The sequence below is a fragment of the Tursiops truncatus genome, chromosome 20 (assembly GCF_011762595.2).
Source record: "Tursiops truncatus isolate mTurTru1 chromosome 20, mTurTru1.mat.Y, whole genome shotgun sequence".
Classification (NCBI taxonomy): Eukaryota; Metazoa; Chordata; class Mammalia; order Artiodactyla; family Delphinidae; genus Tursiops; species Tursiops truncatus.
Window position 1 is genome coordinate 4,817,858 of NC_047053.1, and position 27,403 is coordinate 4,845,260.

Sequence of the window (27,403 nt, forward strand, 5' to 3'; positions counted from 1 at the left end):
TATAAAGTCTGAGCCTTGGGCTTACAGGTGAGCGAAGACTAGCGTAGGAGCTTCTAGAAAAATGTACACGACGCTTGTAAATGGATGACTCCTGGGCCATCCCTGGCGGACAGAAACGTTGCTTTCCTGTGTCGAAGGGTTATGGTGATAAAAAGAACTGCTTTATCTTGGATAATGGTGCTGTATACTCTGAATCACAGGTTCAATTAAAAAAAAAAAAAAGAGCTGAAAAGCAGACTCAGGGATTCAAGTGGGAAGCCTGGCTCAGTTCAAGGAAAAGAGGAGGACACTTCAGGGGGAGGGGCTTGTCCACTAGAGCAGGATGCTGGGACCCTTCCACTGTTTGAAGAGTTGGGAAAGCCAGCTGCGGTTCTCTTTTACCCAAGCAGAAGCCAGCTTCCTTGGTACCTAAGGGATGCTCCTGGCAAGTTAAGAAGACACCCAGATGACCAGAGAGAGGATGAACAGGCTTGGAGTACGGCTCTCAAAACTGAGGGATGCTAAGTGACAATGCCCACGTGTAAGCAGAACAAAGCCAGGCTCAACTCCAGTGTACAGTCTCTGTTCTCGTAAATCATCACTCCCGCATAATGTTATACTTGTTGCATCTGGAGTTCTGGCCTGAGAGAGAGTAGCTGTTAGAGGTTTTCTAAGAAGGAGAAACAGGGAAAACAGGCGTATGTTCTGAGATGTAGCCACGAGGCGCCCCAAGCCTCCTTCTGTGTCAGTAAAACCACAAGGCCCCCTCTTCATCCACATTGCGTCACTCTGGTCACACAAGCCTATGTTTCCTCCCCAGGGAATCTGTAAAATTCTACCTGACTCAGAAAATAAACTTCCAGGCTGGAAGACAGATGACTAGCTGGCACCCCAGAAAGAAGAGGAAAGTTTGGGGGGAAACGATTTGCTACAGTCATTCAGCTGAGTGCAAGAGGGGGGACATCTGGGAAGGAGAAGAAAAATCCCAGAGTAGGGGCTGGTTCCCTGTCTTACAGTATCCTTCCCTCCCTGCACTGAGAGAGGTTCTGGATTATTGTATGTTTGGGATGGAGAAGAGTTGGTCTTGAATAAAACCGGGAGGGAGGGAGACAATGAGTGTTTCGCTCAGGGCTTGGCAGAAACACAGACGCACAGCTGCAGAGGGAGCTGGAAAATGTAAACACATCTGGAAAGGCACGTGCACAGAGGAGGAAAAATACACAGATGCCAGGAGAAGGATACACAGAAAACCACAGCCCTGAGTCACCACTTCACCGAGGGTGGATGATGTGACCCCAAGAAGTGACAGATAGGTGAGGGGTCGGCATCATCACCACCACCGGAAGGGCTACTCAGAGCGCCGTCTCTACAACCGGTCGCTGAGCAACTCCCTCTGCCTCTCTGACACTTCACAGGATGCCACGGCCTTGCCCATAGGAACTCACGCACATTGAAAGATTACCGCTAGAGAGCCTGAGGCATGGACGTTCCTTGGATGAGGTCAACCTATATCCTCCACCTCTTTCGCTAGCTATGCCTTCTCTCTATTCTTCACAGATCCCTGCCTCTGTCTTACATCTTCCTACATGAGAGCCCCCTAGCCCTCTTTGCTTCTTATACATCCTTCATACCCCCAGCTCCCCCTTCACACCCCGTCTACCGGGCACTCCTGATTCTCTGTACCCTGCGCAGCTTCTATTTTTACAGCATCTATCACCATTTATTGGGATATATAATTATTTATGGGTTTTGTGTGTTGTCTGTGTCTCCTGCACTATAATATAAGCTCTGTTAGAGCAGAAATTTTTGTACGTTTGTCTAGTGTCAGACACGTAGAAGATGTTCCATAAATATTAAATGAAGAACTAAATAAATGAAAGGGCAGGCTTATCGAGTCCATCAGTTTAAATTACCGCAAACACTAAAGTCTCCCAAGTCTACAGCTCTAGACCAATACTTCCTTCTGAAGTCTAGTTGGATAGAATCTACTGCTTATCGAATCCCTGCCCTTGGAGTTCCTGCAGACCTATCAGCTGCAACAGTTGAAACGGGAATTCATCATCTCTCCCCAGATCTGCTCCTCCACTCTTGATACATGGCTGTCATTTACTCAGTTGACCAAGAGGGAAACCTCACTGTCATCTTTGACTCTTCCTTTTGTTCACACTGACATATTCTACTGGTCATCTAATGATGCAACGTCAGTTACCTCTCAGATGCTCGTTTTTTGGTACCCACAGCACGACTCTTGTTCAGACTCTTAACTAAAAGCTGTTCATCAGATTTTATGTTCCCCCTTCCGAAGTACAGAGACATTGCTGTGAAATCGCTGTTCAGCCTTGGAACACCACCCCTGCCAGCCGTGTTTTCACAGTGGGATGTGAGTGGAAGCGATGTGTACATCTCCAGGTTGAGGCTTTTTAAGCGTGTGGGTGGACCTTTTCAGTTTTTCTTTCCTCTTCACTGGCTAGATCCAGAGGATGATGAGACTGTAGGGCACAGCTTGGCAAAATTAGGGCCTGTGAGCCTGCTGTCTGTTTTTGTAAATAAAGTTTTATTGGAACACAGCCATGGCCATTTGTTTACATATTGCTTATGCCTCCTTTCCCACTACAGCAGCTGAGATGAGTAGCTGTGACAGCTTAGAGACCTCAGCTTATTCTTTAAGAAAAAGTTTGCCACCCTGGCTCTGGGGGATGGTGGAGCAGCAAGACCAAAGGAGCTTGAGTGCCTGAAGGGTTTGCTGTCGAGGAAAACCCTCTCTGGACTGTTTATGAACAAGAGATAAACGTCTATGGTTAAGCAGCTGAAATTTTGTGGTTTGTTTAGCAGCCTCTGTTATCCCAACTAACAATAAAAGAGATGTAAAGTCTCAAATAAAATACTAGCAACTTCTAGGGAAAAAAATCCAAGGAGGATTTATTTCCAGAAATGCCAAGGACGATTAGGAAAGATAGCAATACCACATTGCTAGATCAAAGAAAGAAGCCCATATGATCATCTTTTCATGCGTGTTGAAAGCATTTAAACAACTCAGCATCCACCTTGCAAGCTATCCTTAGTGGAACAGAATAGAGAAACACTTCCTTAGAACATCTACCTCCAGCACAAGTTAGTGTCATATTTAGAGGTGAATGACCAGAGGAATTCCCACTGAAGACTGAATCAACAAATGTTATCACTGGGCTTCCCTCATTGCGCAGTGGCTAAGAATCTGCCTGCCAATGCAGGGGACACGGGTTCGAGCCCTGGTCTGGGAAGATCCCACGTGCCACAGAGCAACTAAGCCCGTGTGCCACAACTACTGAAGTCTGCGTGCCTAGAGCCTGTGCTCCACAACAAGAGAAGCCACTGCAATGAGAAGCCCGCGCACCACAATGAAGAGTAGCCCCCGCTCGCCACAACCAGAGAAAAGCCTGCGTGCAGCAATGAAGACCCAACGCAGCCAAAAAAAAAAAAAAATGTTATCATCAACATAACAAATATATAACATTATATAATACTGCTTTTGAAGCACTGGCAATGTACCAAGAATAATAATTGTCTACTATGTAATATAGCAATAATTTTTAAATTATATAATGAAATATTGCATAATGCAAAATAATATAAATTATATGTGCTTTATATAATTCACACATATGATTTTATATGTAAGATATATACCTACGTGATATAAATATTTTATATATGATAAAATATATATAGATTTGTATAGTATATTATACTATTATAACATATATCATTTACAAATAAAATATTTAATTTATAAATAAAATACATAAAATTATATTGAATTTATGTTATGAATATACTGCATGTAACTTTTAAAATGATGTTAATTGTGTAATTTATTAATAATTCCATGACGTTGCTTTTCAACAACCAGCCAGCGCTCCAAGGCAGAAAGAAAAAACAAACAGGAGGCGCATCTTCCTTATTTGTAGATGATGTGATTGTCCACGCAAACAATTAAAGATAAAATGAGATACTATCGGAACAATTAAGAAAATCTTCAAAGATGCCCAGTTACAAAATAAATGTGCAAAATTAAGAGGTTTCCAATATGTAAGTAATAACTGATGTGAATTTATTTTAAAAAACCTTACCAAGGGAAATAAAAGAAGATGTGTAGACGTGAAAAGAGATACTATCTTTCTGCCTCAGAAGAATTAATATATTTTAAACCTATGAATTCACCATAAACTAATCTATAAATTCACTGCAATCCCAAACAAAATTCTAATAGGATTGAAGTTGGAATATAATAAACTGATTCTAAATTTCACCCACCATATACTTGTGAGAGTAGCCAAGAAACATTAGAAAAATCAGACCAATGTAAAGCAACTTGTGAAGACAGATATTAAGACGAATTATAAAATACACCACTAAAATCGTGCAAAAAGGAAACTTAGACCTGTCTCTTAAACCGTGCACTGAAATAATGTAATATGCAGTAAAGACTGAAATATAAAAATGAAGTATATACGTGTTAGAAGACAGTATAGGTGAATAACTCTATTCTTGGGGTAGGAAGTGTTTTTGATAAGCAATAACAAATTCAGAAACTACAAAGTAAAAGATTAAGAGATTGCACGATACAGAAATTAAAAACTGCTATAGGTGAAATACACTACACACAAAATCAAAAGGCAAAGGACAGAAACGAACAAACAAACAACAAACAAAGCCAACAATAAAAGGCAAAGGACATGCTGGTAAAAGGATGTGTAATACCTGTGACAGATGGAGGATCAGCTTTTTTTTTTTTTTCAATATATATAAATAGCTTTTATAGTGAGGGAAGAAAATGCCCAGTAGAAAAAAGGAATAGCCACGAATTGCCAATGACACAAGATCCCAGGGAAAAACATCATCTCTCTATAAACCAAAGAAGGCGATTTAAAATGAGATATTTTGCCTATCGTATAAAAATCAAAGATAAATTTGCATGCATGGAATAAATATAATGTTTCAATAAATGATAAGAGATACGCGATAGAGATCTTTTCTGTCCTAGATCTCATCAAGGTAAAGACGGGGATGGTGCACTGTTGACTGGGCTAGTCCAAGTTCAAAGGCACAAGATATTTAGTGTGGACAGAGAGAGTAAAGAAGAGAGAAAACCACGGTGGGATATTTAATGGGCAGTGATGAGGATACTGTCTCCCCTAGAGTTGATTCTTCCATATTTACGGGTTCCAAATACAAAATTCATGTGGCTGGCCTCTGACTGGTTGGGTGCACGATTTTAGAATGTGGATAAGTTTAACAATGAACTTAGCGTTTAATAAAACATCTTTATGCATAATATTAGACAATATGTCAAAACATGTAAATGTGCATTGCTTGTTATATATCAGTAATTCTTAGAGCTTTTGTAGGCTTCATTGGAAGAGTGTAATTTGCCCGTGGGAATGCCAGGATCCCCTTGCTTCCTTCTACCATGGTTTTCCCAGATTCCACCTCAACACCTCTGTGAAGGAATTCAGGACCCTCCGGCCGTTTGGATCCACGTGGCTTCAACTGTTCCAAAGGTCTACAAAATGATTTTACGCAGCTGATGAGAGAATTAACGTTTGTGTCTCCTCTTTCAGTATCTGTACTTCAACCGTGTAGCACACATGTGTGTTGTCAAAGAGTTTTCACGTGCTTAAAGAACTGAAGCTCACTCCCAAGAGCCGATGAGTTGGGCTGGTTGGGTGTTCATCTTCGAGGAGTGAAGGGACCTGGGGAAGCCCCAAGCCACAGCACCTGAACTGGGCTTGGCGTCCAGGTCTTCCCATTCAGGTCCAGCGCTCTTCCCGCTCTGCCAGTCTACACCCCTTTAAAAGAGGAAGGGCGGAGAGTGCCAGGACCCCAAAGTGATGGAACCTTGCAGGGAAGATGTTTTGAGGTTTAAAATCAAGTCAGCTCCCCAACCTGCTTGAGCAGAACCAGACTGGTCTATGTTAACCTGACTTTGGAGGCTGAGCGGGTTTCAGTTTCTTCCTTACTCCCCGGACCTCTGGTTACGGGGAGCACTCTGGAACAGCGACCCATGGATTGACTCTTGTCTAGTGAGAGGTCTTCACCCCCAGGGCCCCAGCGTTTCAGAGCCATGGCTGCCCTCAGACCTCAGCACGGAGGGAAGCGTGCCACTCATTTGTGCTACCTACCCTTTATGGCCTCTTTCACAGCAGAATCCACAGGGAGTATGTTCTTCTCTACCAGCTCCAGGGGCCCCGGCCGGAGAGCGATTTTTTCATTGAGGTCATCTGCAAGTCGGGCTCTTTTCAGCTTCATCTGAGCAGTTGGAACGGATCTCTCTGCAGTGGAGCCTAAGGGGTTAAAATCAAAAGGGTCAGCTCTAGAATTCGATGTTATTTTTGTGGGGTTTTTTTTTTTTGCTTTTGTAACCCAAACACTCTGACACATTGTACTCCACCATCCTAATAATTTTTCAATGCAATCATCCTCATTTCACATGGATTAGCAGCGAAGACTAGACACTTCCAAATAAAGGCAAATAGAGAAGCACGGAAGAGTGAGAGAAACTTGCTTTGTGGGGATTTGGGGGAAAAAAAATGTGCAATTTGGCGATTCTGTAAGTAAGTAGTCCACGGGGCCTGTATTGCTTGCTGACACTAAACTATAGCATTTGCACGCAAAGCCTTGTCTACATACTGCCCGGCCCAGGCTGAGCTGGCAGTAAATATTATCTATTATTATAATTAATTGTAGTAGCGTGACTTCTCAAGAGTTTTAGACTTGTTGAGGTTGTGTTACTAACTGATTCAAATGTCCAGGTCCAGCTGTAAAAGAGAAACAATTTTTGGGGGGGGAATATTTAATTAAACAGGGATTTTAAAAAATTGAATTTATCCAACAGGCAGTCTCTCATCTTTGGGAGAGTGGGAAAGGTCACTGACAAGCCCTGAATCACCGCTCTATTCCTCTTTGGGTGAGGCCCAGACTTATTTCTGTGCAAGAACGTGGAAGAGAATCTTGTGAGCCGGTGGTGGCTATGACGCAGGACTGGAAGTTAGGGTTCCACGGGAGTTTGTAGCTTTCCGCTCAACTCTGCACATCTGGAAGTTGAGACCTTTACGGACGTACTCCAGCGAGCCTGGTCCTTCGCCTTCTGCCCCCCGCCCCCCATCTTCCTGAGGTCACCTTTGTACCTTTGCTTACTTTGTTTCCCCGCCCTAACAAAGTCTTCCTGACTCCTGTTCTTATAGCTTCCTTCTGCTTCGACTACCCCCAGCAGTTACAAGCATTGGTCCCTAATCTTATATTGCTATTTCCAAAATCAGACCATGAACCCTTGGAGGGCAAGGGTCATTTATAATCTAGTAGATCCTTTGTTTACCAGGGAGCCAATTTCCAGTTTCTGTGGGGGGGAAGGGTGGGTTTCATGGGAACCAACAGAGACTAAACTTGGGGTTTCTGTGGTTCATAGCCTGATATTTTAATTCAAGACTGGCCTGATACAACAGATGATGCTTTCTTGATTATCATATTATACATACGTATTGTCGTAAGTATGGAAAACGCTAAAACATTATGCAAAAGAAGTGAAAGCATTAGGAAACTCCCCACTTAGGGTCAACTGTTTTTAATAACTGGGCATCTTTCTTAATTACTTATACAGTATTTATTGGTAAGTCTGTATTTCTTCATCATAGAATCTGACTGTAAATACAATTTATGTATATATTTTTGCCTCCCTGATTTTGACTGTAAATATAGTTTTGTTTTCTGGTCTCCTCACTAAGGAGCCTTTTCTCATTAAAACACGATTCTTCTAAAGCCGCATTTGTGGTAGCCGCAAGTTATTTAATCACACGGATGGTGCATAATTTATTCAGTCTCTCTACTATTTTTTGACGTTCCACTGATTTCAGTGTGTCGTTATTTAAAGTAATGACATGATAAACGCCACTGTACATAAATCTTTGTATGTCTGATTATTATTTTTTTGATACAATACTAGACATTTATTACTGGTATGAAGGATGGACATTTTAAAGGAAGCTGATATATGTTGGACACTCCCTATGTGCTCAGAGAAAACTGGGAGGGGGCACAGCCCAGAATGAATGCCAGGTCTGGTACTTCTTGGCCACTATATGGCTTCCCAATTTGACCGTCTACATGGCCTCAAATGACTAGATGAGAGCTCAAAACCACCACTTTGGAATGGCAGGGGACCCTTTCTAAGGGGAGTTAGCAATTGTGCAGAGACAAAGGACACCGGAAAACGGCCCACGCTCCATTCCCACTGATGGGCCCCAGTTTATGACTCTGGGCAACCTTACCTTGGAGTATGTGCATTTTCACCACGTCTGCACGGTCGGACCTGTTTCTGACCTTGTGCTTCAGGGTGTCTTCAGCCTGTCAGACACACACACAGAATTAATTCTGCTATCAGCCTCATACACTTGAGTCACCTAGTTTTAACTTTAAAAGAAACCCCTTTTCTCTCAAAGGGAAAATGTCTCTTTTTGTTTGTTGTTTGTTTGACAAATGCAACATGCAAATATCTCTGTTCTCCTATGTCTTGATGAAGGAGGGCTCACAAAGACCTCTAATAATTTTAGGATAGAAAAATAAGACACAGAGGTCAAAAGCTTGGGTCCACCTCAGCGCTCCACACTTCAAGGCCAGGCAGGTACCTAATTATAAAATATTAATAAAACTGTGATGATACTACACTGCTTTTGCATGAGAGCCAATCCTATTCCATTGCCTCTTTTTTTTCTTTTTTCCGGTATGCGGGCATCTCACTGTTGTGGCCTCTCCCGTTGCGGAGCACAGGCTCCGGACGCGCAGGCTCAGCGGCCATGGCTCACGGGCCCAGCCGCTCCGCAGCATGTGGGATCTTCCCGCACCGGGGCACGAACCCGTGTCCCCTGCATCGGCAGGCGGACTCCCAACCACTGCGCCACCAGGGAAGCCCTCCATTGCCTCTTAAAAGAGTCAGAAATTAACTAGAGTCAGAGATGAAATGTAACCTCAATCCATCCAGTATAACATGACAACATGTGCCCCCCTCCTGTTTTGCCCTTGATCTCTCTCTCAAGACGTGAAAATGTAAATCCTGCAGACCGAGACCCACTGTAAGCTGGGAGGACACTTAGAGATGAGTTATTTACTGAGTCTCGTGGCTTTCTTGATGATGGAGTTGTCTGTAGGGACGGCGCTGGCTGTGACAGGGCCACAACTGGACCTCAGGGCTCTGATTTCTAGTTCTGGGTTTTTATCCCACTGTCCTGAATCTCTTAATGGGCCCCCGAGAGGAGTCTGGGGATCACTCCAGTTCTGATGAAAGACAATTATTCTCCAGGCAGTAAGGAACCCCAGCCTCTCATGAGTGACTCTGAAGAGTCCCAGGGCTCTGCTCCTTCTTCCAGCCCCTCCCCTCACTAGTTGCCAGGCTAAGATATCCCAGGAGAAAGATACCTAATGGCCTTTCCTTCTACATACACTGCTGATGCTTTCTCAATAGCACTTACTGTATTGATAAATTCAAGTGGCGGAGATTTGCTCTGGAGGTACAGAATATACACCGATTCCCCCCCCTCAAATGCTAAGAGAAAGAGAAATAAATAGAATTCCCTTTGCCTTTAAATAGCCACGAATAAGCTCTGTATCTGCAGGCCCTACCCTACCACTGAATTGGATTTAAAATAATCTGATTGTTGCTGAGAAAAGCCTGTCACGAAAGAGGGGGCAGCTTGCCGACACACCTTACCTCCCTGTTTCATGTCTCTCTGACCCCCGCCGCATCCTTGCAGGGATACCCCCCGACATCAGAAAGATGGGGGACATTTTCTTAAAGCTAATAAACAGTAGCTTCAAAGCCAATACTATTGATCCCATTTCCACAGTTTTCAGTTTCTAGGAGGAAGATTCCACATGGTGTGCGGGGAGGGGACCAGCAAATCGGTTGAGTTTGCAGGAGAAATTCTACCCGCTTTCCCCCAAGCTTAGCATTCAGAGATCCAGAGGCTGGGGCCTGAGTTCAGGAAGGTGGGAAGTTTGCAAACAGTTACCTTGCCACTATCCAAACGTTTTCTTTGCTCATGGAATTCAGGTGGGCTTTTCAGGGCTGAAACAGAAAGACACAGACGTGAGCAGAGAGGGCTTGGGGCTGGGAGCGGCGTCGCGGTGCTTGCCGGTGTGCTTGCCGAGCGGTGCACAGTGGAGATGTGATGGACATGTGATGGCCTTCATCAGGCCACAAGCAATGGAAGAGGAAAGGCCTGGAGGTCACCAGCTTCCCTGCAGCCGGAGAATCCAGAGGAAGGCGGACGTCAGCCTCAAACAAGAGGAGCAGCAGAGACAGAATACGCGACAGGAAGAGAAGTGGCAGAGACAGGGCATTCCAAGATGCTGAGGAGGGACAGGCCTGGGGGAGGAGACCAGGCAATGCTCTAGCTTTAGGGGAGACTGGGGTGACTACCACCCTGTTTGACTTCGCTCTGCCCTTGAGTGCGCAAGTCTGGGTGGAGACTGCAGTCTGTGGAGGAACCTTGTCCCACGTTGCAGGAGGGGACTTGTCCTTTGGGTCAGGGAGTTGGCTGGTGGGGTAGGAACATGCAACCAAAGGGCAGTGAGTGAGAAGCACAGAATCAGACTCTGAGGGCTGGAAGGGACCTTGGAGATGGTGAAATACAGCTCCACGCCTGAGCGGAATGGGGAAACCGAGGCCCACGGAACGGGACTGCCTCGCCCAGGGTCACACAGGTAGGGCTAGGAGCCTAGGTCTTCTGACAACCTAACTTCTTTCAGGGTGTGATGCTCAAAACACTAACAACCAGTCGACAGGGCACTGGTCCCTCACAGCTCACAGCAGCCGGAGACAACTTGGACCGAACGCCAGCCTCCCTTCTTTCCAAGACCCACTGCTCCCCTTCCCAGCTCCCAGCAACTCCTCAGGACGATGCACTGAGCTTTTGACTTTGCAAAGCAGTAGAACATCACTCAGCAAAATTCTACCTTTTTACTGGCTTTCCTGATCCCCTGGAACAATTGCAACCAGAAGCCGTAAAGGACCACCTTTCATCAGAAGTGATGAGGCGGTTCAGAGGTTAGAGAATTGCATCAGATAGTTTTCTGGATAGTAGGTCTGGACAAGTGGGCGAATCACGTGATCCAGGTTTCTCATATTCACTCCCACAGATGTCAACTCTCGAGCGGCAGGCAAGAAAATATTCTTCCAAACCTTGGCTGGCATAAAAAAATTGGATTTCTAGCCAGGTGGGCACTTGGGGCTGTGTGTGTGTGCATGTGTGTGTGTGTGTGTGTGTGTGTGTGTGCATGTGCGTGAGTGTGTGTGCCTCATTCAGCCTTAAGACCATGCCGAATTTGAGCCCAGCTCTCAGACGGGCTTGCTGGACAGCAGGCAGACTCCACTGTGGTCCTGGCAACTGATCGACCACGTTATCCTCTACTGAGCATGCTGCCTGGGAAGCTACTAAGGCATCTCTAAGTCTTCCTGTCTCACCCCGACATCTGCCATGTTGACCAAAGGAACGCACAGAGTAGTCCCAGCTGACTGCCTCGTGCCGAGGAGAATGGACAAGCACACTATTCTCCTCGATCTGACCAGAGACTAAGAGGCTTCCTTCCTTATAGGAAAAAAAGAATCACCCGTTGCTTGACTATCTTATTTCCCATGGATCTAACAGCCCCCGTTTCTCTTTGCTGCTTTTCATGCTTAAAATGAGCCTCTCTGCCAACCCTGTCCTTTTCAATAGCCGCTTTCCCCCTCCCTGTCTCCTCACTCAGTGGCTCTGAGGAATCATCTGGAAAACTGTGCAGGCCTGCTGCGTTGCTCACGCATTTTCTCTGATTTGGGTCTGACCCTCATCCTGAGTCAGGAGGCTTGCCGTTATTTGCACTTGATCACAGTTGCAATTTATATTGATGGAGTTTTGAAACCATCTCCCATTTCCCCAGGCAACCAGATGCTACGAATCTGCTTGAAGTCCAGTGGGCCCTGGTGAGTCTGTACAACCTGAACCCATAGGTCTGCACCTCTGTCCGACGGTCTGGTGGTCACCTAAGTGGGTATTATACATTGGTGCGGCTTAATCTCTTCCATAATCCAGAAAAGGAACTGATCTCAGTGTGGCCTTATTAAGTGGTTAAAAAGAGCAACACAGCCTTTGCCTTAAGAAGCAACCCTAAGGGAACAGCATGAATCTATCTTGAGATCGCTCTTACATTCCAAACTCAATTGGTTTTAATTGGTCTTAGGACTTAGGGGCAGTTCATCTGGTTCTCTTATCCCTGAGGCTTTTCAATTCTTATTTGCGGAACTTATTAATTCTTCTATGAAACACTGCATTTCCTGTATCTTAGCTTGCAGAGCTATAAATCATCACTTCTTGGTGTTAACTATTCCCCTGTGAAATGATTGTACAGTCCAGTTCTCCAGGGCCAGGAGCACAAAGGTCTTCTGGGATCTTCTGCCCCCGGGTGGGAGAGGCTACGCCCATTTAGCCAGAACTTGGGAAGGAAGCTAAAACATCCACACACTGCGTTCTACCCCACGCTCTTCTTTTCGGGGCTTAAGGGGTGTTACGTGGGGTACCATCTGGCTTGCCATGGGCCCTGTGATTGACATTTGCCTTTTCTGTGATTCCAGAGAATGTGGGTTTTAGCCACCTCCCCTGAGGGCCAGCGAAAGCCATAATGCACCCCCTATCCCAGTTGACTTTTTGGAAGAAAGGACCTCCTTTGCTGCCAGCCCTGGGAGTATCCAATGGCACAATTTTGTATTTAAGGGACGTTGACATTTAGGATTGAAAAGGAATTTGGATTTCTAAATTAAAAAAAATAATAAGTCAATGTGATCTCAAATTAAAATACGGTTGTAAATTCAGTCAACCCCACGTCTAACTCATTCCGCCTGGAGGAAGATGAATCGCTTCTCACAGGGGAATTCATGTTCTCGCCGCGGAGTTTAGTTAGGGGCTGTTCCTATTTCTGTCCCCGCGGCTCCAGCTAATTTAGGTCAGCTGTGTGTATAAACATTTGCTTACTTAGAGCTCAGGAAAAGATCCCAAGATAAGAACAGGCCTCCTGCGGTCCCCTGCTGCTAACCTCCTGCTTCCAGCAGGAGCCCAGCAAAAGGAGAAAACAGGCTGCAAGGCCATGGACAATCCGTCAGGGAGAGGGGCCTGGCTCTCACAGAGGAGGGGCCTGGGGCTGGTAGCAGCTCTGGTGGCAGAGGCAGGGCCTGCCTTCTCTCCCAGGGCCGCACACTGCCAGGCTTGCAGGGGAGAACCCAGCTCCACTGGTATACGGATAGGGACCAAGAGGCAGCATCAAAGAGGCCGCATCTTGGGCAACAGATGGAGCAATGGTTCTCAGAGTGTGGCCCCTGCACCAGCATCTTCAGCAGCAGCTGGAAACTTGTTAATAATACCAATTTCCAGGCCTACAGAATCCAAAGCTCAGGTGGGACGTAGAGGGACGGAGGGGTCTGTGTTGGAACACGCCCTTTGGGAGATCCTGGCGCCCCGGCGTTTACAAGGCCAGTGGGTGCTGATCTAGAGTCCTTGGGAAACTGAGAGTTCAAAAAGTGGGGAATGATGTCTAGGACTGATTTCTCAGTATTTCAAAAAGCTGAAGAAAAAGGGTGTGTTTGCCCAGAGAAAGGCTGCTTAGTTCAATGAAACTGCCACTTCTCATAGTTGCTGTCTCGAATCAGAATAACTTGGGTTAGAACTGGTTGTTCTCATCAAGAAGCACTGGCTGGTAAGCTTATATGCCACTAATTAAAGACAGATATATGGATTAATAATTCACATATGTAGGGTTCTTTGGGAGGAAGACAAAACTAATTCAAACGCAAGACCTATGGCAGTAATGGGTATAGTTTAAAAAGTGACTAAAATTTTGGGAGCCTTCCCTGCGGGCTCTGTCCTTGCTTTGCCATCTATTTTTGGAACAGCCTTGAACACGTCTGATAGGTTTCCTGTGTTCTCAGTTTCCCACTTACAAAATGCATCTAGTAGTACCTGTCCTCTCTTGGCTCTGCTGTTAAGGACAAATTGGCCCACGAGTATTTTTTTTTCCCCAAACAAATGGGCTCCATGCTATGGGTGTGATAATGCTTTGGAAATTGTCTTAACTCTTTAGGTAGCAACAGGTTGCCTATTCGGTACCCAAAGGATGGCCTCAGGGGTCTGAAAAGAGTGCCTTTTCCCAACGGAGCTCTGTAATATTTAAGGCCTGGCTTGCACACTTGGAGAATTTAATGCATCACACATGAATACTTTGGAATTTCGCAGAAGGGTTCAAAGACAAATTCAAAGGGTGCCTGTCATCACTGGTTTACTAGTTTCTAAGGAGCAAGGAACTAGAAAATCGAAGGAAAGAGGGAGGGAAATAAAGAAGTGAGGATTTTAGACCCAAAGGGGCTTGGCATGAAAATCCAGGGCGCCTTTTTTTTTTTTTCCTCTCTCTGAGTTTGAGATGTTAGAAGGAAGGGGAGAGGGACAGATGAAACCCTCGTGCCGTGTTCTGCTCAAACAGCCAACAGTGTGTGGTACGGAGGGTGCTGTGGGGAGAAGCCAAGTCAGATGGAGGCACTGAGGAAGGGAAGGAAGACTTTGCCCCGTCAACGTCTCAAAACTATCAGGAAGCTGCATGTGCTGTGGGTAGAGGAAGTGCCCCGTCACTCTTCTTGCTATGCAGGAGGATCACAGAATTCAGGGATTTACCAAGGCTTTGCAGTAAGTATGTGGCTGCTGAGGCTTGGATTAGTCTGCAAAACAAATAAAGGCAGCACCATTCACAGACAGCTCATCGTATCTTTCCATTCATTGACATCGATCAGACCATGGAACCAGGCTGCCCAGAAACTTCTTTCTGGCCAGCGGTGCTTTCTCTGAGTCTCTGGGGAGAAGTCGCAGCCTCTCTGGGCCCCTGGGCCTCTGTAATCCACTTCAGTTCTCTAATCTCGTTTTCTATATTCCTGGAGAATAAACTCAATGTTCCCTCCTCTCTCCCCTGGGTTCCTATAGATCAGCCCCACTGTAGTAGCAGAAGGAAAGGGAGAGAAAGTCATCTATTTCCTTCAATTCTCCCAGAAACTCACTCCGTGTAGCGGTGGGACATTATCCAATATTATGAATGGGGATAACTAAGCAGGAGCGATTTGAGGAACCTTCTGGACTGTAGGCTCTTTGAAACAGAATTCATGTCTGACTCCTTTGTGTTCCATAAGGCCTTCCTCCCAGCAGATGGTCGAAATATTTACTGAATTGCTCTATGACCATTGTTTTCTTTTTTTTTTTTTTTTGCATTGAAAACTCAGAGCTGATCGTCTTTCTGCACTAAGGCTTCTGAAATGGTTGGAATAAAACGGTATTTAAGATTCAACCCAGGAGAGTGATGCCCAGAGAAAAGAAGATAGTGGGGAAAATCTGCCTGAGAAATAATGAACAGATCTGAGCCCCATCCATAGGGCTCCAGAGGACGAGCCTGGGCTCTATCTCAAAGGCAAGAGAAAATAAGAGAACCTTGATGTCCTCTTGCAGCCTTGAGCCTGGCAGGGAGGGGTGGCAAAGCCATCCCTTTGAACTCTAGTTGATGGTGACAAGCAGGCAATTTGAAATCTCCGTTTTGAGATTCAGAGGTAGGATTTTGGAGAGGAGTCCAAACAATATATTCTTAAAGTAATATTTCTACGTTAATGTTGAGAGGCTATTTCACTCAGATTTCACGACTCTTTGGAAAATGTGAATTCCGCCATTGATACTATAAACGTGAAAGCAATCTTAGAAGCCAACCTGGGCCCATGCTTCTGGCCCGAGAACGCTTTCCCACTGTTTGAAGTTGTTCAAGGGGCCGTGTGCCTTCCTTGACTAAATTCAAGGAAAAATGCCTTTAAGGGCATTCAAAGCACTGGAAGGGGAAAATCCTAAACCTATAATATATACAAGTAAGATAGGAGTACATGCTTAAGAGAGGTGATGAAGGGCGATTATAAAAGAGACTTCGATTCTGTGATTGCTGTGGCCTGTTGGTTACTCATCAGCAACTTTGAAACCTGCAGGATGCAAGCCCATGAAGGAGGAAGAAATTAAATTCAATCCATGTGGACCAGTTTCACTCGTCTACTGAAAATCACCCATGGTCCCACTGGAGTCAGTGGGGGAGAAACCTTCTACTTCATCATCAGTTTGGTGCACATTTGAAATGAGACCAGCCACAGAGCAAACTCAGTGGAATTTTCCATTCACTCTTGGTCATGGTGAGACATAGATCACAACGTAGAACCCAAAGCCATTTCATTAAAACCATGGGCTTTTCCTTGGCATTTTCACATATACATGTTTTTATTTTCCCAAATTCCAACTGAATTTTTCTGGCCACAAAATGTTTGATGATAGAAACTTAAGGAAGTGCTTTTACAGTTCCAGTGATTCCTTTTGAATATTTGAGTCAAGAGCCCTACACCAGGATCAGGAGACACGGGTTCTGGCCTCAGCTCTGCCGCACTAGGAGTGGACTGCACTCTTTTTTTGCAATGGACAATGCCCTTGGGATTTAATCTAATGTACAACTCATGACTAATTCTGTCCAAGGAGACCAGGCGTTTCCATTGACCAGCTAAAAACTGCAGAGCCATCCGATAACACCATAAGGACAATCGACAGTTCACTTGGCCATAAGCTTTCCATTTAGGCAATTATGACAAGTTTGAAAATTCAGGGGGAGCACTGCAATTATTTCCAACGTATGGATAACGTGAGATCGTGTTACTAATTTTATCGTGTGTGCATTTAAGGTCTCACAGTTCAGGTCTGTAAGTAGGACCACACTGGGCCCTGATTTGGGGATGTTTGAAAAGCCTCCTAGGCCTCTCCAATCTCGGCTTCATGGAGGTTAAAGACAATGAGACGTGGACTAGGGAAGGGATTTTCAAACTCTGTTTAAAGACGACCAGCGCTCTGGGGAGGATAATCAGGGTCATCTAGGAGGGATGAGGGGAGCCGGATGAATGGGACAGAGGACCCCGACCCTGTTCCAGTCAGTGTATATATATATATATATATTTTTTTTTTTTTCCATAAATTTAAAATTTTTATTTATTTATTTATTTTTGGCTGCATTGGGGTCTTCGTTGCTGTGCACGGGGTTTCTCTAGTTGCGGCGAGCGGGGGCTACTCTTCGTTGCGGTGTGTGGGCTTCTCATTGCGGTGGCTTCTCCTGCTGCAGAGCACGGGCTCTAGGCATGCGGGCTTCAGGAGTTGTGGCTCGTGGACTCAGTAGTTGTGGCTCGCGGGCTCAGTAGTTGTGGCACATGGGCTTAGTTGCTCTGTGGCATGTGGGATCTTCCCGGACCAGGGCTTGAACCCGTGTCCCCTGCCTTGGCAGGCGGATTCTCAACCACTGCGCCACCAGGGGAGTATATGTGTGTGTGCGTATATATATATATATATATATATATATATATATATATATACGCACACACACAGACACACTATCTTTAACTATTAAAAAACATTGAAAATCAGTAAATTAGATGATCTCCAATGACTACCGGCTTTGCTTCCCTCCATTCTACCCCCTTTCTTCCTCCTTTCCTCTTTCCTTCCACTTTAAAAAATTCAAATGATAGAACGAAGACATAAAGAGCCCTCTTGTAGAACATAACTAGTTTCACCCTGACTCATACTATCTGTGTCTCTTGTCACCTTTTCCCCTGAAATCTCGAGTCTCCGCGAAGGACGGTCCTGCTCACTGTGGCCCCCCACAGCACCTGGCACACCACCCTGCAGAGAGCCAAGTTCATCATGAAATGTGTTGAGTTTGATTGAGCTGAAAGGACCCTGAGACCGTGGGCTCCTGTTCCTTCCTCTAGAGCGGCTGCTTTTACACACATGCCCCCGGGGGCGCTGAGTAAACAGACTGCATGTTTCATGTCTGGGTTGATGAGGCTACCATCTCGGCCCCCAGCCTCTCAGCAGGCGCAGGGGCTCGACTGGGTCTGGCTTCCCCAGAAGCACTAAGTCATCGAGGTCTAGGGGCTGGGCCTGCAGGGTGCACCTGCTGCGGCTCTGACATTTTTCCGCAGCAGAATCGACACCCTTGGGAAGCCTGGAGAGGAGATGGCTAAAGAGTAAGGAAAACTGACGATGCTTAATCAACCCTTCTCATTTTTCTGAATTAAAAAGAAATATCATTGCATTACTCTTAAGACTTTCCCCCAGCAATTATCTTAATCAGACAATGGGCTATGGATGCAAAATTTCTGTCAAGCAGTATTTCGTTAATATGTACACTACTTGATTCTGAAAATCCTGGACAACAAAATATTATATCTTCATTGGATTCGACTCTACAAATGGACGTTCAATTTGCATGACTTACATAAGGGTGTTATGTAAAAATGCACCATCGGGTTCATTCCTATTTTTATTAGGTGTTTCACTGACTCCCTGAAATTTAACCCCAGCAACCTAAAAACAAAAGTTTATTCTCATCCGAAAGCCAGCTGCAAGACCCGGGCTTGGATTATTTAAGCACGTAGGTTAAACTTTAAATCAGCTGTGAACAGCTTGAGGGGATGCAAAGGTACCAGGCCTCTCTACTCCAATTGCCTTTCCAGAATTAAGGGAAAGAAACACCCGTGAAGGAACAGGTTATTTGAATCCCACTGAAACCGATGTGCTCATCTTATATCTGAGGGCACGTGGCAGAGACTGTGGTCTACGGAGAGGATCCTGGTGGATCTAGACTTGTCTACACTCCATTCTTAGTGAATCGTTCTTCTAGACGTGGTTAAACAAGTTCGATTCTACGTGTCTGCAACAGGATTCTGAAAAAGACTGGCCTGCTCCCATTGGAGTGCGCACGGATTTATCTGTCTTGAAGTCTGCAGACTCTTGGTCTTTCCTGGGTTTTAGCACCTGCCCTGCTGGGCTGACTGAGATGAAACAGGCCACACAGACTTGTACCTTTGGTTTCTCTTCCTCACTGTACATTTTATTGAAGCAGCCTTTCAGCTGCAAGGTGAGATCTTTCTTCTGTGCTTTAGCAAACCTCTAAAAAAGTTGTTTTGCCGTAGGTCACCTGCTGTTTATTCTTTGTAGCGCTTAGCCATGAACAAAGAACTTCACCTGAATTACCAAGGGAAAGGGACTTAAATAGTCTTAGTTCTGTTCTGGTTCTGAAGCACCGACAACACTTAAATTGTTTGGACCTTGGATCACAGGGCACCAAGGTTACTACCTGCAGGACATTCAATCAAGGGCACATGCTTAACCCTGAAGCCACAGTCATGACGAGGACCTGGATTTCTGCAGGAGTCATTATGGATATTGACTTTTAAATCTTGCTGGGGTGAGAAGTTCGAAAGTGTCACCTAAAGGAGCTTACATGGTGATTCCATTTATCCAGTACTTTTCCTGTTTCTATAGCTAACCCAAAGTTAGCTTCCATTGCTAAGCTGGCAGGAAATTTCAAACGTATCTTCTAAAAGATATGATAATCCTTCTTCTTTGACCCAAATGATGGCCAGTAATTCAATGTTATACCATTTACACTAGAATGGTATTGCCACTCATTATTCCAGAAAGGAAGCACTGGACAATATTCAATTACTTGTGGACTCAGGCACCCACACAGAAGTGAAACCGAGGAGGTGAGAAAAAGGTGATGTGATTGATGCTTCCGGAAAGAAGAGTGATTAGATCCAATTCTAAAAGTAGGAGAGAGGGACGGACGCCCATAGAATTGTGTTTGTCCTATAAACAAACCACCACATTAGAATTTTCGGTACAACCTATATGATTAAAGGGAAGCGCTTACAGGTGAGTAGCATTTGGGGCTAAGCCTCCTTGCCAAGGTCTGGGGTTCCTGCTGACACAGGGTCTGTGAGGATCTGGGGAGACTGATCCATGGAATTAGACTATGACCTCTGAGGTGCTTTCCAGCTCTCAAGCTGCATGGTCCCATGGTACAGATCAGTCAGTAAGAGATGCAGCTACTCACGTGGTATGATGCCTTGGTTAGCCAGCTGTTCTTGGGTCCTTCTCTGTTGAAGCCGTAACTGTAAAACTTAGAAAAGCAAGTGTTAGTTTGTGAGTTGGGCTAAGACTGATTGCAATCACTTCTATTTGCCTCGTACTTTTTTTTTTTTTTTGCATCACTCTTCTTGCATTATTTCTAGAACAGTTCTGAAAGTCTGCGTGAAGGACACTTGCGCGTCTGTTGTAGACGTGGAGGAGGAAGGATGAGAGAAGCTGAGGGGCTTGCAGGGTTCTGCAGCAAGTGGGTAACAGCCAGAGACTAGAAGACTTGTCTCCTCTGTGAAGTGAATGTTACTTTCACAGCAGCATGCCCTGTCTTCCCCTGCTAGACCACCTGGGAGGTGAATACCATCAAACACTGCTGGGAGCTCGGCCATGATTTCCAAAGAGGAGACGGAGTAAAGGAAGCTTGGCCTCTCCACTCTCCCCTGGGTTCAAATCCCATCTCTAGCCCCTTCCTATGTGGGTAACTCTGGGCAAGTTGCTCAACGTCTCTGACCCTCAGAGTGTTTTCATTTGTAACTGGGAACAACACCTGCCTTACAGGATTGTTATATAGTTTGATTAAACTGTGTATGCAGACTGCTTAGCAGGGTGCCTGGCACCTAAGTCATCAATAAATGGTAGTATTCTGAGAGTTTAGAATCCACCTGGAAATTCAGAGAAGGGCTATTGGAGTCATGCTTTACTTAGAAAAATTAAAACATTGTAATCTGTCCAAACTATAAATTATAAAACTTTGTTACTATCCCTAGCATATTATTTATGATTTTCTCATTCTCTTCACCCCTTTCCTCCTAAAAAAATACCCATCATCTTTGGACATTTACAATTTCTCAGGGAGATTCTGAGTTCGCCATCTTGGTTCCCGGGTTTAAGTTGCTCAGGATAAGAACAAAAAGAGCAGAAATTTTCAAGGAGAGGGATTGGTTTAATCGCCTTATAATGAAAAGAGAGAATAACCATTGCTTTTATGAAGATAAAATTAGAATGGAGAGAAGAGAAGCAAAGATGAAAAGGATATATGGGCTAATGTTCAAGTTTATTTAGTATTTCAGAGTGAGGCTTCAGAGCAAATGCAGTCATAAGATACACTGAGAGAGTAATGGAGAAAGACAATTTTAAAAAGTGTTGCTGTGGGTTTTGAATTGGCTTCTCACCAAACTTCTTTGGGAGAGACCAATGTTGCTGAAATACTTTTAATTACTTTTGGTGGCTGGACTGTGCTTCACTGAATAGCCTCATATGACTCCATCTTAGGACTGGACAACAAAGAGGACTAAATTATTTAACTTTGTGGATACATGAAAACGACACGAGCGTTTATTATTCAAGCCCTCCTTCAGACCAACCCTCTTACTGATAAAAACCATAAACTCTGAACATAATGTGAAAAATAACTACGTAAGGATTCTGAATAGTGACAAAATCAGGCAGACTGTAGGGAGGAGTTGAAACTTGGAGAGGTGACTTACATGCAGGTGAGTTTCTCATTTTGGGGCGGGAGGCTTTGCCTTGAGGGTGGCCTGTAGTCATGAAGTGGCAAGTCATAGGCAGTTAAAACTCCAATAGAAAACCTGCTCATCTTTCTGGCCAGAGGAATCAGGAAAAGGTGCCCAGACAACCAAGGCTGCCCACCAGGGAGTAAGAGGGAAATCAGCAAGGGAGGGAGCTGGAGGAGGGGGTTCCCTAATTCCATGTGTGAATCTCTCCAAGTTTCAGGTTGATCCACTAATGATGTTTCCATGGGGCAGATTCAAAGCAGCACAGCAAAGGTTTAAAATTAAACTGGAATTTGGACATCTGTGCACACAGGCAAGGGAGAGCTTAAAGTGGGACTCTACCTGGGTTAACTGTGCGCTAAAACAAAAACATCAGCATTCTCCTGAGGACCGTAGGAGTCTATGTGTAAGATTCACAATGTCCAGGATGCAATGCACAATTACTCTACACACTAAGAATTAGGAAAATGTGACCCACTCTAAATGGAAAAGACAATAATGAGATGCTAACCTTGAGATGACCCACATGTTGGTCTTATAAGGCCTTTAGTTATTTTCAACTATGCTCAATGAAGTAAAAGAAAACATACTCGAAATGAATGTAAAGACAGGAAGTCTCACCAAGAAAACAGAACACATAAAAAGGAATCAAATGGAAATACACAACTTAACAGTAGAATATCTGAAATAAAAAATTCACCGAAAGGCCTGAAAAGAGAATGAATATTAGAGTAATTAATCGGTATACTTGAACACAGAGCAAACTGAAGAAGAGAGAGGGAAATGATGGAAAAAGTGGACAGAGCCTCTGGTACCTGTGCCGCAATATCAAAAAGTCTAATATCAGCTAATTAGAGTCCTAGAGAGAGAGCAGAAAAATAAATAATTGCCCAAACTCCCTAAATTCGGTGAAAAACAGAAATTTACAGATTCAGAAAGTTCAACAAACCCCAAACCAGATATAGTCACAGAAAACCACACTTAGATACATCATAATCCAATGGCTGAAAACCAAAGAGAAGGAGAAAATCTTGAAAGTAGCCAGGAAAAACAACACATTACATAAAGGGAAACATTGATTTAAATAATCACAGACTTCTCAGTAGAAATCATGGAGTCCAGAAAATAAAACAAAATGAAAACAAACCTGAAACTGTCAACCCAGAATAGGAAATATCCTCTAGGAATGAAGGTGAAATAAAGATATGTTCAGGTAAAAGGGAAACAGGATAATTTGTTGCCAGCAGACTTTACTACAATAAGGAATTAATTTCCTTATTACTTACTACTATGCTTAAGGAAATTCTTCAGGCTGAAGGGGAATGATATCAGAAGGAAACCTGGATATTCAAGAATGATGAAAGCATATCAGAAATGGTAACTAGCTGGGTAAATTTTAAAGATTTTTTTTCTTCTTAAGTTTAAGAAATATATATGTCATATATGTGTGTGTGTGTGTGTGTGTGTGTGTGTGTGTGTGTGTGCGTGTGTGTGTGTGTATATATATATATAACTGTTTAGAGAAAAGTCATATCATTGTCTGGTGATGTTCTTAAGGCATGTAGACGTAATACAGGTAACAATTATAACATCAAGGGCCCTTTGTGACAGCAAAGGCTACAGGTAGACTTTAGGTAGACACTGTAGGTAGACTATGAAAGGTTAATTATGTATATTCTCATCCTTAGAGCAACTAAAAAAAAATGCCAAGAGGTATAATTTAAAAGAGTAAATAGATTAAAATGGAATGTTAAAAAATATTCAAATAATCTAAAACAAGGCAAGAAATGGGGAAAATAGAAACAAAAAGTAGAGGGACAAACAGAAAATTAGTAATAAAGTGGTAATCAATAATTACATTAAATATTAATGGATTAAACACTCAAAAGGCAGATTATCAGGAGGGATTTTTAAAAAAGCAATATTCAATTATATGCTGTCTACAAGAGACACACTTTATACATAAAGACTCAGATTGGTTAAAAACAAATAGATGGAGAAAAGATACACCATACAAACAGTAATCATAAGAAGGTGGAATGGCTATATCAGTTAATATATACTTTAAGTCAAAGAGTATTAACAGAGATAAAGAAGGGACATTTCATAATTATAAAAAAGACAATTCATCAGGAAGACCTAGCAATTATAAATGGATAGGCATCTAATAAGAGCTTCAAATTACAGGAAGCAAAAACTGACAGAATTAAAGGGATAGACAATTTCAAAATCATGGTAGATTTTTAAGATCCCTCTCAACACTTGGTAGAACTAGATAAAAAATTACTAATGACATAGAGGATGTGAACAACAATATCAACCATCTTGATTTAATTTATATTTATAGAGCTCTACACCCACTAACTACAGAATAAACATCCTTCTCAAGTGCACATAGTACATTCATCAAGATATACTAGACCATAAAACAAGTTTCAATAAAAAAAACTGAACTCATATAAAGTATTTCTCTGATCACACTGGAATTAATTAGAAATGGGAACCAATGTGCTATTTAGGAAAATACCAGGTGATAACTTCTAAATAATTCATAGGTCAAAAAATAAATCACGAGGGAAATTACAGATATTTTGAACCGAATGATAATGAATATACAACATACTACAATTTATGGGATGCAGATAAAGCAATGCTTAGAGGGGAACTAAGAGTCTTAAGTGCTTCTGTTAGATTAGGAGAAAGAGTTAAATAATCAATGACCTAAGTTTCTACCTTAGTGAGCTAAAAAAGAAGTATACTCAAAGTAAGGAGAAGGAAGAGAAAGAAAGATCAGAGCAGAAATCTTCAAAACAGAAAGCAGACAAGTACCAGATAAAATTAACAAAGCCAAAGGCTGGTTCTTTGCCAAGATAACAAAACTGACAAAGCCTCACCAGACTGACAAAAAAAAAAAAAAAGAGAGAGAGGGAGAAAGGATAAATTTTACCAGTATCAGGAATTACCACCCTAGACACTCGACATTAGAAAGGATAACAGGAAAATATCATTAACAAATTTGTGCCAATAAACTTGACAATTTAGATAAAATTTCTTGAAAACTACAACTTACCAAAATTGATACAAGAACCAGAAATCTGAATATGCTATATTTAATAAATAAATTACACTGATTACCAAAAAGTTCTCCCCTCAAAAAACCCTCCAAGCCCAGACTGTTTTACTAGTAAATTCTATCAAAATATTGTGATTGGAATAAGTGATTTTGCAAGTTCTCCGTCAAATAACTTCCATATTCTATATATTACACCAAAAGTAAGTAAGAATCCTCAATTATTTTGTATTTATCATAGATCTTAATCCAATAAAGGAAAAAGTTTAGAGAGATATCCCATTACTAGTGTCAACCATTTTGAAGCCTGCTTCAGTTCTCTAGATATAAAGCTATTTTGACTTAGATTGACTGCATTAAAGTAATAGAAGTGAATGAAAGAAAAAAATATGAAAACACTTTTGAACAAAAAAAATGGAAGAATTTGGTGATATGAAGGAAGAGAGAAATATATATATATATCCCCACATGTGGAATCTGACGTATGGCTTGAGGCTAGACTATAACTTTAATTTATTCCAAATAATTGGCAAACTACATATATCTCTGCCATTTATTAAAGAATTTTCCTTTGCTCACTGATTTGTAATGTTGCTTTCATCATTTATTAGAGTTCTAATATAAGTCATGATCTGTTTCTAGGTGCTAAGTTCTAATTTATACTAATTTACACTTCTTATCCTTTTCTTTCCTCTTAGCAGCAAAAGTAGTAAATGTTTTCTGTTTCGAGATGGCAGACGGAGTACACAACTGATTGCTATAAATAACAGAAATGATAGTTTAAAAACTCTATACCTTCACAGGGAAAGAAAAAGGGGATTCCTCAGTGGACTGGAACTGTAAGTAATCTCTGAGACATAAAATGAATATGGAATTGATTGGATTGGAAAACTCATCCCAAGACATACACAAGTGAGTGACTGAAAGCCATGCCAAGAATCCTCCTTGCCTTGGAGCAGGAAGGAGTCTAAGGCTCAATGTAACAGTATTGTTAATTGGGGTACCAAAGCTAGAGGTCTGCCCCTACTATGTCCTGTACCCCTCCATACACTGGATCGGGCATTGGTTATGTGGGATGAAACTGTCTCCAGGTGGGAGCAGTAAACAAGTCATCTTGGGAGACACAGCGGTGGGCTTCAGACTGTGAAGCAACATGTCTTTTCCCCACAGACTGTGCTCACCTGTGCATCAGACAGTCTAACAGGTATCCACAGGGCATACGTGAGGGTACAACCAAGAATCACCTAACCTGGGAGGAATGTCAGCACCATGAAAGAAAGGCTCCAAACTTCAACAAAACAGTGTGAACAAACGGAGCAGGTATTTCTCAGAGGCAGGCAAGATAATTTTCATTAATTAAAAATAAAATAAAATAACCACTTCATACCCAATAGGATGGCTACTGTTTAAAAAGTGGGAATTAACAAGTGTTGATGAGGATGTGACGAAACTGCACGGCTGCTGAGAATGTAGACTAGTTTAGCTACTATAGAAACCAGACGGTGGCTCCTCAAAAAATTAAAATAGAACTACCATATGATCCAGCAATCCCACTTCCGAGTATATGTCCAAAAGAAGTGAAAGCAGAGACTAGAAGAGATACTTGTACACCAGGTTCATAGCAGCATTATTCACCGTAACCAAAAGGTGGAAATGACCCAAGTGTCCACCAGTGAATGAATGGACAAACAAAATGTTGTGTAGACATACAGTAGGGTATTATTCAGCCTTAACAAGGAAGGAGATTCTGACACACGCTACAATGTCGATGAACCTTGAGGCCATTATGCTGAGTAAAATAAACTAGTCACTAAAGGACAAATACTGCATGATTCCACTGATATGAAGTCCCTAGAGTAGTCAAATTCATAGAGACAGAGAAAACAATGGTGATTGCCAGGGGAGGAGGGGACCAGGCCATGGGGAGTTATTGTTTTAATGAGTATTGAGTTTCAGTTTTGCAAGATGAAAAAGATCTGAAGATGGATGGTGATGATGGTTGTAAAACCATGTGAATGTATTTAATACCACTGACTGTACACTTAAGAACGATTAAACTGTAAATTTTATGCGTGTTTTACTATAATCAGAAAAATAAAATTAAAAAATAAACCAAAGGTCAAAGTATAACTTAGTTCATTAAAATAAACACACTCAAGTGGATGGCTGGATGAATACAGTTAAAAATAAATCAGTAAACTGGATGTCTGAGCCATTCTCTTAGAATGTAACATAGAGGGATAAAGGGTGGATAGCAAAAGCAATATGGACTCAATGTAGAAACACTGCAAGATACAGAAAGGCTTCCAGGAAAAAAAATACTCATCCCTGAGCTAGAGATAACTATTACTAATATTCGATTCATGTACTTGAGCTCCTTTTTCCTATATGTTTATGTGGGATCATACAGTAAGTTTTCCTTCATTAGCTGCTCTTTTTAGTAATGTATCACAAATATATTCCTATGCCATTGAATACCCTTCAAAAGAGACAATTTTATAAGCTGCATAGTATTTCATTTTCTGATTATTCCGTAAGTGATTGAACGAAATGCCTGTCATTGAATAATGAGTTTGTTTCCCGTATCTTACCATGTAAAACTGAAGCAGACATTTTTTGTGGTTAATCTGGGGCCACGTCCTCAAGATACTACTTTGGGATACACTCTTAGAAGTGGAACCGTTTGCAGGCTTTTGGTCCGTAAAGCAAACAGCTCTCTTGAGGGGTTATTCCGACGTTCTTCTCACTAGCTAAGTAAAGCACGGCAGGGTTGTCCAGCACCCTTGGCTTTGCTGCTCTTATCACTTGGA

General features: G+C 42.9%; 1 protein-coding gene across 2 annotated transcripts in view; it reads right to left on the minus strand.

Annotated features, from left to right (window-relative positions):
- The window catches only part of MYOCD (myocardin), a 93,463-nt gene that overhangs the window by 38,350 nt on the left and 27,710 nt on the right, over positions 1–27,403 (minus strand). Inside the window, exons 2-6 of one of the 2 annotated variants that reach the window (XM_073797019.1) lie at positions 19,984–20,049; positions 14,703–14,746; positions 10,020–10,075; positions 8,283–8,358; positions 6,141–6,302 (exon numbers count right to left, since the gene is read on the minus strand). In XM_073797019.1, coding sequence (XP_073653120.1) covers positions 6,141–6,302; positions 8,283–8,298 — 178 coding nt within the window. In that variant the 5' untranslated portion in view covers positions 8,299–8,358; positions 10,020–10,075; positions 14,703–14,746; positions 19,984–20,049. The remainder of the gene's footprint in view (positions 1–6,140; positions 6,303–8,282; positions 8,359–10,019; positions 10,076–14,702; positions 14,747–19,983; positions 20,050–27,403) is intronic. The other variant, XM_019944128.3, reaches the window with a different exon arrangement.